The sequence below is a fragment of the Cebus imitator genome, unplaced genomic scaffold (assembly GCF_001604975.1).
Source record: "Cebus imitator isolate Cc_AM_T3 unplaced genomic scaffold, Cebus_imitator-1.0 Scaffold435, whole genome shotgun sequence".
NCBI classification, from domain to species: domain Eukaryota; kingdom Metazoa; phylum Chordata; class Mammalia; order Primates; family Cebidae; genus Cebus; species Cebus imitator.
Window position 1 is genome coordinate 734,549 of NW_016107750.1, and position 10,069 is coordinate 744,617.

At 50.6% G+C, this 10,069-nt stretch overlaps 1 protein-coding gene across 1 annotated transcript in view; it reads right to left on the bottom strand.

Annotated features, from left to right (window-relative positions):
• The window catches only part of SREBF2 (sterol regulatory element binding transcription factor 2), a 78,102-nt gene that overhangs the window by 6,993 nt on the left and 61,040 nt on the right, over window positions 1-10,069 (bottom strand). The window contains exons 12-15 of the mRNA XM_017510319.2: window positions 5,530-5,698; window positions 3,610-3,727; window positions 2,321-2,430; window positions 695-827 (exon numbers count right to left, since the gene is read on the bottom strand). Of these exons, the coding sequence (XP_017365808.1) occupies window positions 695-827; window positions 2,321-2,430; window positions 3,610-3,727; window positions 5,530-5,698 (530 nt within the window). The remainder of the gene's footprint in view (window positions 1-694; window positions 828-2,320; window positions 2,431-3,609; window positions 3,728-5,529; window positions 5,699-10,069) is intronic.

The window sequence follows — 10,069 nt, forward strand, 5'->3', positions numbered from 1 at the left end:
GACTTGGCTCTAAGGATAGGACCTTGTGGGGCCTTTCGTCTTGGGCATTTTACAGTTTCTCTTAGAACACTCAGATCCAATTAGAAACAGCCAGGGAGTCAGCAGGCAGGGCTGCCCATCACTATGTGCCGAATGTCCCCAAGATGCAGACATAAATCTCCAAAGAGGAATGTCAAAAGCTCTCTGGTTATGCCATGTGCCAAAGGCTATTTTAGTTACAGGACAAGGTTGCTAGGGTTGATGGTGCAGCTGGAGGTGGCTGGAAGGAAAGTGGATAAAATGCTGGCACACAGGGGCAGGATGCTCCAGTACACGTGAGTTTTGGGGGCAACTGTGGCCTCTCTGCACTGACTGTGAGCCACCAGCACCCTGCCTGCCTCCACCACGAAGCTTCTGAAGGTGCTGGGAGCCACGCTGCTCTGTCTCTTCCTGCGCCATGAAGGCTGCAGGGAGGAGGCAGTGCTGACAGCTGCTAAGACAACTGTCGTGTTGTGCAGAGCAGGACACTTGCACATAGGACCTGCAGGCCCAACTTGAGTTCTCCATGGTGCCTTCACCCCTGACTTTTCTAGCTCCCCAACTGTCATGCAGTCCTGACCCTTAACCCCAACATGCCCACCCAGTGCAGCTTGCTCCCACTAACTCAGACAAGATTCCCCTAGAGAGAAGCGAGTGGCCAAGAAGGCTTACGCACTCTGTCGCTTCCAGGGCCTTGGGGACGCGTTCTACTTTGGTAAAATAAGAGCGCACAGCTGCATCATCTCCCTGGAGCCAGCTGATGGCCACAGTGATTGCAGACGTCCACCACCGACAGATGATGTCTGGACCTAGAGGGGAACAGCACCAAATGTACTCCAGCACCCACAGAGATGAGACCTGTAGCGCTCAGAGGCTGCTACACTTTCTTCCTCGGAGGTGGGTAACATCTTTGCCTGCTGGCAATAGGCCAGCAGCCTCTGGGCTCCCACGCCCAGGATTCTGGTGTGAACAGATCTTGGAAAGCATTTGGCAATATGTATCAGGAGCCTTAAAAATGTTCATTCCTGGTTGGCTGTGGTGGCTCATACCTACAATCCCAGTACTTTGGGAGGCCAAGACAGGCGGATCACCTGAAGTCAGGAGTTCGAGACCAGACTGGCCAACATGATGAAACCCTGCCTCTACTAAAAACACATGAAAAAATTAGCCAGGTGTGGTGGTGGGCACATGTAATCCCAGCTACTCGGAAGGCTGAGGCAGGAGAGGAGAATTGCTTAAAACCCTGGGAGGTGGAGGTTGCATTAAGCCAAGATCGTGCCATTGCACTCCAGCCTGGGCAACAAGAGCAAGACTCCATCTCAAAAAAATAAAAAAAGAAAAGTTCACTCCCGTTAAGCTAGTAATCCCATTTTTGGCAGTCTATCATAATGAAACTGGCTTAAAGAGAGAAAAAAGTTTAACACAGATGTTCACTGTAGTGTTGTTTTTAAGTAAAAAGATGGATACACCCTAAGCTTTCAATGGCCATAAAGAATATCTTCAAAGACTCTGGAACAGGCTCCTGTTAGAATATTTTAAGTCTCCTCTCACAGCCTTAGTTTTCTCAGCTGCAAAACGATGACAGTAGTGATCCCACAAAACCAGCAGGGATGGTCATGCTTCCCTCAACTTGAAAACAGAGAGGCCACAGGTCAGGGATCATGATGGGGTGGCTGATTTTCTGGGATCCCTCCCTCCCTAGGGAGAGCGACCAGAGGTAGCTTGGTAGCCCCAACATCCCCAGTGGCCCCAGAAACCCAAGAGTTGGCAGCTGATGTACTATCATCCTGATGGCAGTTTAGGGACAGAAGCAAAGAAATGTCCTGGTGTCAACTTAGTGAGTGGACTATGCTGTGACCCTGAGGCGATCAGGGGCTGGGGGTGGCAGAGACGCCCAGATGAAAAGTCTCTTCTGCAAAGAGCATAAGGCCCAAGAGCTGCCTTGGGAGTCACTGTGCATCTGAAAAGTGACCCCCTCGCCTGGCCTGGTGCATGGGTCACTCTTTGCTTTTTCTTCTGGGCATTAAGAAGGATTGTCTCCTGGGCCACATAGCCAGCACTTGAGGAAGGCATTCAATCACTCTTTGCCCTACTTCTCTGAAAACCATTGTTTCCTGCCTGTGAGTGCTGTTTGGGAGGGGGTGACTGTGATTTGGGGCCATATGAGGTTCATAGGTATAAACCTGGGATCCAGAGAAGGGGCTGGCATCTACGCTCCTAACACCCTGGACCCCTGGGGCAAAAGCACTGTGAAGACCTGAATTAAGCATCCCGAGACTGTGGGCCAACTGCAGATGCTTACCCAGGGCAGATTTGAGCACGGAGCTGCTGGAGAGTGGGGGGCTCACAATCCCCACAGAGTCCACAAAAGAATGAAGTAATTTCAGGTACTCCAGAGCACTGGAGAATTCACTAGGAAGAAAAGAAAGGGTCTCGTGTACCTCATACATCAAAACATATACAAGGCCCACCTCATGGCCTGGCTGTTCAGCTCTCCAGCTCTAAGACCCAATGGCCATTTCGGCCCCTTCCCCGTCATCCCAGGCACACGCAAGCGCTGTCTATGTGCACCCTTTGTACTCCCCAGGCATCCTTCCTCCGTGTCTCTGGGCTGTCATGACACTCTTCCCTCTACTGGAGGCCTTTCCCTAACATCCCCCACAGCCTACCCTCACTCCTCCCCTGAAGCTCCAAGTCGGGAGTTATCTCCTCCCAGAAGTTTTCTTATCTCCCAAGCAGGACTGCTCCTTGTATGAAAGTGACTTTGGGGCCAGGCATGGTAACTCACACCTGTAATCCCAATGCTCTGAGAGGCTGAGGCAGGTGGATCATTTGAGGTCAGGAGTTTGAGACCAGCCTGAACAATGGTGAAACTCCACCTCTACCAAGAAATACAAAAATTAGCCAGGCATGGTGGCGCGTGCCTGTAATCCCAATTACTTGGGAGGCTGAGGCAGGAGAATCACTTGAACCCAAGAAGTGGAGGTTGCAGTGAGCCGAGATTGTGCCCCTACACTTTGGCCTAGGCGACAGAGTGAGACACTATCTCAACCCCTGCCCCCACCCCCCCTAAAAAAAACAAAAAACAAAAATAAAAAAAGAAAGTGACTTTGGCACCCATCTGCCCCTCAGGTCTTACTCTGTGAGAGAAGGACTATGCTGAGTAACTATGTCAGAGACAAAAATTGCCTGGCACATTCCATGAGGGACTGGGTCCCCAAGATGTCCGGGCCAGATGTGTCTCCCTTCTGCTGAACTTGCCGCATTTTATTCCCATCCCCTTTCAACAGGTCACTGCTCCCTACCCCAAACAGCAAAGCAAACAAATGAAATTCCTGATTTGGTCCAAGTACTGACTCTGCTTGGTAAAGGGATACATAAAAATGGATGCACTTGGTCTAGGAGGAAAGGCCAGGTGAGAGTTCATGTAGGGCTCTCATTTTTGAGAAGTTAAATACAAAGGAACCATTTGATTGCCCTGCCAACCCGATGCCAGGGCTGTTTCCCTCTAGGAGTGCAGGCCTTCAGGTGGTCCTGGAATTGCCTGGCTGGACAAGCCCTGAGGCAGGGGGACTGGTCTGGGGACGCTACCAGCTTTCCTCTTCCTGGTCTCCAGCCTTCTTCTTGGCCTGAGGTTTTACCAAGGACTCTATAGCTCGCTCCAGCAGGTTCTTGCAGAAGGCCTGGTGGACCTGGGCAATGGGATCGGCTGGAAAAGAGACAGGAAAGGAGGGTTAAATGGGGCTCATTTATAAATCCACTTTGTCTTTATGGAGAGAAACTCAAAACACAGCCATGCCTGTGAATGGGGATCAGATCCCCCTTCTCAACCAAAGCCCAGAATGACTGCGGTGAATAGTTGGAGGCTGGGGGAGAGTGTTCACTCCCAGGCTGAAGAGACCAGGTTAGTTCTGTATGAGCTCTGGTAGGGATGGGGCATGGGGGAGGCTGCTGTGCCTCCTGGCACAGTGCTCAGTACTCCAAGGTTGGGAGCTGTCAGGTGGAGATGGATCAGAAAACAGAAAATGGAATGTCTCAGAGGATGTCTCTTCTCCATGTGGCTCAGGAGAACCACCGGGCAAGGAGAAAAAGGTGGTGGCTGCTCCCATGCTCATGACAACAAAGAACATGCTCCTGTTTTCCCAGAGCCTCGTCACGGAACGTGCTATCAGCAGTGACCTGTCTGAACTACTTAGACACAGGGCTTTGCAATGCTTGGACGCTGACAGTTACCAGCAAGTTTATTTACTGGCAGGCCTGAAATCACTAGCCCCTTCTCTCTCCTCTCATGTGGCGAGGTATGTGGGATACATATGTGGCAGATATGTGGGCCTTGATCTAATGACCAGGAGAAGAAGGGACACTTATGAATGCATTCCAGGTAAAAAGACCTGGAAGCACAGACTGCCAGAAATGACAAAGCTACTGGGAAGTCCATGTCTAGCCAGCAGGGGTGGGGTAGAAAGACTGAGGATTGCTTTTGCTTTCATCCTTTATATTTTGGTGTAGCACATAATTCCTCATGTTGAGCAATAAAGTTATTTAAAAAAGAAAAGAAGGCCGGGTGCAGTGGCTCATGCCTGTAATCCTAGCACTTTGGGAGGCCACAGTGTGTGGATCATGAGGTCAGGAGTTCAAGACCAGCCTGGCCAATACGGTGAAACCCCATCTCCACTAAAAATACAAAAATTAGCTGGTCGTGGTGGTTGCATGCCTATAATCCCAGCTACTCGGGAGGCTAAGGCAGGAGAATCGCTTGAACCCAGGTGGCAGAGGTTGCAGTGAGCTGAGATCATGCCATTGCACTTCAGCCTGGGCAACAGAGTAAGACTCCACCTCAAAAAAAAAAAAAAAAGGATAGTGAACCCCCACGATGCTTGAAACACACCCCTGAACCTGCAGAACCTCACTCTTTCCACAGACTCCCAATTCGGAGAGGGGAAGAAAATTACAGCAGAAAGCTGAGAGCCACTGAGCACTCAAGGTCTAAGTCAATCCCGACCCGCCTCTACTGCTCCAAGGCCAGGCAAGTCAACTCCAATCACTATCAAATGCCAGGGACAGAAAGCCAGCACCTCCTTCCAATGCCTGGAGCCTCGTCCCTGTCACCACTCTCAGCAGTTGATGACCGCCTGCCACCTATTGTTCCCGAACTCTGGAGGCCAGGGAGAGCAGGGCTCACACATCCTTTGTGTCTCCAAAGCCCCAAAACAAGGGCTAAGAGTGACACTTGGTGCTTAATCACAATGTATCGCTGTGTGACGTAAGGACTATGGGCTCTGAATGTCAGAGAGAGCAGAGCTGCACACCCAGCTTAGCCACTGACAATTTCTGATCAGGCTTGTGACCTTAGGCAAGTTATGTGACCTCCCTGAGCTTCAGTTGAAACAAACAAACGGACTCAACAATACTGAGAGACAACCTGTGTCACCACATGTCTGCTGCACAGTAGCTCTGTAGTACAGCTGGCATGGCTTTCTCCAATTCTGAACAGCTTCGAGCTGTTCTCACCTGGGTTCCTCTGGGCACAGTACAGACTCTCCTTGGCAGCTGACTTCACAGACCAGCTCCGCTCCATGAAAAACTTCTGGCCCAGGGGGTGGCAGAGCCAACGCAGGGAGTCAGGAACAGCGCTGGGCTCGGGGCCGCACAGGCTCTGGGCTCGGCTGAGGAAGTAGCTCTGTGGAAGGACAAGGACCGTAACACCAAGGTGGCAGAATGCTGGTTGCAGCCACGGTGGGGCCATCAGAAAGCACCACGGTGGAGATGGGCTTGCGGGGAGACTGGGAAAGATCAGTGCAGGGCTAGGACTCTCACAGGTACCTGGAAGTAAACCCCACCATGGAAACTAGGGCAAGCCCACCAGCGGAGTGTGTTGGACTTGGTGACTGGGTCGAAATCCCGGCAGGAGGGCAGGGAGCAGCCATGAGGCACGTGTGAAGCCCCTGCAGGATCCTGTCCTGCTGGGGCTGCCTGATCCTACTGCCATTCAACCTGCAGGGTAAACTGGGAGGGGTGTTTCCCAAGAAGGGGGCTCAGAGGCCCCCTGGCTGCTGTATTTCACCCTCGGCCTGTGAGTGCCAAGCCAGGCAGCCCCTTCTATTCTGGAACTTTTCACCATGTTGTTTTAATTATATATCTTTTAGACTATTTTAGGCAAAACTATTCTGCTTTCACTAATATTTCTTTTACTTTTACTTTGTGTGTAAAGTTTAGAAGAGTGCATGGCACATGGCCAGCAGTCAGGATCATATTAGATGGCACTGGAGTGAAGGGGCAGCTGGGAGGCCAGCCCAGGCCCCATGCAGGCAAGTATCTGTGTGCAGGTAGGTGAGAGACTCTCCCCGCAGGGCCAGCTTTGCAGCCCCCTACAGAAACTCCACAGCACCCCTGCATGAGCCCCTGATATGAACACCAGCCTTCGAGAAAGAACGGGGGGATCTTGGAAAGCCTCTTTGTGGGACAATTCAAAGAGCCAGGGCCTCCTGTCTCCGGGCCCCTCCTCCACTTGCGGTGATAACATCATTCCAGGACCCCAGTGACAAGAACTGTAGGGACAATACTATCTATCACGTTTTCAGTTCTGTCATTTTTGAGAGAGGATATCTTCACAGTAACACTCACAACTTCCAACCCATAACCATTCCCTGAAACAGGCCAGGGTGAGTGAGGAGCTGAGGAGAGAAAGACAGGAGGGAGGGAGACGCATAAGATAGAAAGTCCAGGGAGCCGAGGGGCGAGGCTGCCAGGCCAAGGCCCGCAGACATCAGCCTCTACACCCAGCTCTTGCCCCCACAGGAGGGGAGCTGTTTCATGGTCTGGTTCAGTCTGATGGTTCTGACCTTTACTGGGCACTAAGTAGCTATCAGCAAATGTAGCAGCTTCAGAAGACTTGAATGCCAGGGTCAGAAATAGCACTGTCAGAGTGCCACTCAAGGACACAGACAGAGAAGTCTGTCTCTCTTCAAGGGGGAACCTGGAGATACTGCCTGAATCTGAGAGAAAATAACCTGTTCTATAGACATATAATCTCATGGCAGCTTGTGGCATGAGGTGGGGCATTTCACTTACATTTCTAATCATGGGATCAGTGGCACTAATAGTCCTTTCTCCTCTTTGCTAACCAGTGTTGATACTGTATATTGGAGAACAAATGTAGAGGAACCTTGTGACCCTCCGCCAACCTTCCACAAAACACTCACTGAATCTGAGCTGGTAAGTGCAGTGGTGGGAGAACAGTAGCTGAGGAGCTGAGCCGGGATGGAGGCTGGCGAGGGTGATGTGATTCCAGGGCTTCTGAGGTCCCAGAACATTTAAATGGTTGGCTCCAACTCTCTTTCCAGAACAGCCGACTCCACATGTCCAATCAGCAAGGGAGCCTGGTGGCTGCTCCAGGAGAAACTGAGGACCAACTAGTCCCTCAGAAGGGCCCAAATGTCACAAACAGAAGCAGAAACAAAGCCTGGTCTAGGTCATATGGCAAGAGGAACCAGAAAGGGCCAGTGTGGAAATTACGAAGCTAAAATATATTTTAAGCTTAATTCTTTTGTGACAGGGTCTCACTTTGTCACCTGGGCTGGAGTGCAGTGGGCCATCATGGCTCACTGCAGCCTCAACCTCTGGGATCAGATGATCATCCCACCTTAGCCTCCCAAGTAGCTGGAGCTACAGGGCACATGCCACCATGCCTGGCTAATTTTTTGTACAAATGGGTTTTTGCTATGTTGCCCAGGCTAGTCCTGGGCTCAAGCTTGAACCCAGGAGGCAGAAGTTGTGGTGAGCCGAGATTGCACCATTGTACTCAAGGATGACAGAGCGAGACTCCATATCAAAAAAAAAAAAAAAAAAGCTGCCGGGTGTGGTGGCTCACACCTATAATCCCAGAACTTTGGGAGGCTGAGGCAGGTGGATCACCTGAGGTCAGGACTTCCAGACCAGTCTGGCCAACATGACAAAACCCTGTCTCTACTAACTATACAAAAATTAGCTGGGCACAGTGGCGGGTACCTGTAATCCCAGCTGCTTGGGAGGCTGAGGTAAGAGAATCACTTGAACCTGGGAGGTGGAGGTTGCAAATGAGCTGAGGTTGTGCCACTGCACTCCAACCTGGCCAACAAGAATGAAACTGCATCTCAAAAAGTATACATACATACACACACACACACACACACACACACACACACACACACACGTGGATGGCTTCTGTAAGGGAAATTGTGAAAATGGCTTTTATTTTCTTGGCATTTTAGTCCTATAATAATTTTCCTTAAATTTTTTTATCTTTTTTCTTTTTGAGACATGGTCTTGCTCCGTCATCCAGGCTATAGTGCAGTTGCACAATCAAGGCTCACTGCAGTCTTGACCTCCTGGGTTCAAAGCAATCCTCCCACCTCAGTCACCTGAGTAGTTCAGACCATACAAAAGTTAGCTGGGTACACCACCATGCCAGGCTAATTTTTGTATTTTTGGTAGAGATGGGGTTTGACCACGTTGCCCAGGCTGGTCTTAAACTCCTGAGATCAAGTGATCCTCTCACCTCAGTCTCCCCAAGTGCTGGCAATATAATATAGCCACAAGCCACCACGGCTGGCCTAAAAAAAAATTTTTTTTTTTTTAGTTTTCCTAAATTTTATAGACACCAGGATTCTCCCCAACCGGGGCCTAGGAGCCTCTGCCCTGTAACTCATCTGCTAATTGCCTGATGTGAAAGAGGCTGTGGCGAGAACCCCACAACTGCCTAGATCCTGAGAGCCACTCAGTACCCCTGGGCCAGTCCCAACTCCAGTTGTGTCCCCTAACATCAGTCTAACCCCATGGCTCTCAAATCAGGTGCCAAGGCAGTCTGAGGTCCCAAAGCAAGTGATCAGGCAACCATAGGCTATTTTAAACTTTGGAGGAAAACAGTGACATTCAACATCAGCTGGGCACTGTAAGTGACTAGATGGCGAGAGGCTACAGCCTCAGCATTGAAATCACACTACCTTCCTTTGGATGATGTCATATCTGTCATAGTACTGTGTGAAAATTGATGTGGAAAAGAGAGAGTGGTGGTGGCTAGTCTGATCCCAAAGCTTGAAAAGGTGTGCACTGCTTGACAGCTGCATGTATTGGTAAGAAACACAGTGAGACCATGCTTGTGAATAGCTATTCCACTCCAGCCTGGGTAACAGAGTGAGACCGTCTCTATTTAAAAAAAAAAAAAAAAAAAGGCCGGGCCAGGCCCAGTGGCTCACGCATGTAATCTCAGAACTTTGGGAGGCAGAGGCAGGCAGATCATGAGGACAAGAGTTTGAGACCAGCCAGGCACAAAGACCCCTGTGTATGCCCCAGCCCGCCCCTGCCCAGCACCAGGTGGATGCACAGAGGGCCGGCCGACCACCGTGCTGAGCACCGTCGGGGAGGCCCCATCATGCCCCCCTCCACAGAGGACCCCGAGGCTCGGAGAGGGGTGAGGGTCCCCCCAGCCCACTCACCCCGAGACACCCAACTCAAACATTGCAAGGTGACCACAGGGATGGAGGGACATGGTGAAACCCTGTCTCTAAAATATTAGCTAGGTGTGGTGGTGTATGCCTGTAAGCCCAGCTACTCAGGAGGCTGAGGAAGGAGAATGGCTTGAACCTGGAAGGTGGAGGTTGTGGTAAGCTGACATCGTGCCATTGCACTCCAGCCTGGGTGACTCTCTGCCTCAAACAAATAAAATAGATATGTATATATAATATATTTATATTTTGGATTCTTAATAACCATGATTTCTAAGAAATTACTAAGAATCCAAAATATCAGCTGGGCGCGATGGCTCACGCCTATAATCCCAGCACTTTGGGAGGCCAAGGTGGGTGGATCATGAGGTCTGAAGATCAAGACCATCCTGGCCAACATGGTGAAACCCTGTCTCTACTAAAATATAAAAAATTAGCCGGGCATGGTGGTGTGTGCCTGTAGTCCCAGCTACTTGGGAGGCCAAGGCAGGGGAATAGCTTGAACCGGGAGGCAGAGATTGCAGTAAGTCAAGATTGCACCACTACACTCCAGCCTGGTGACATAGCAA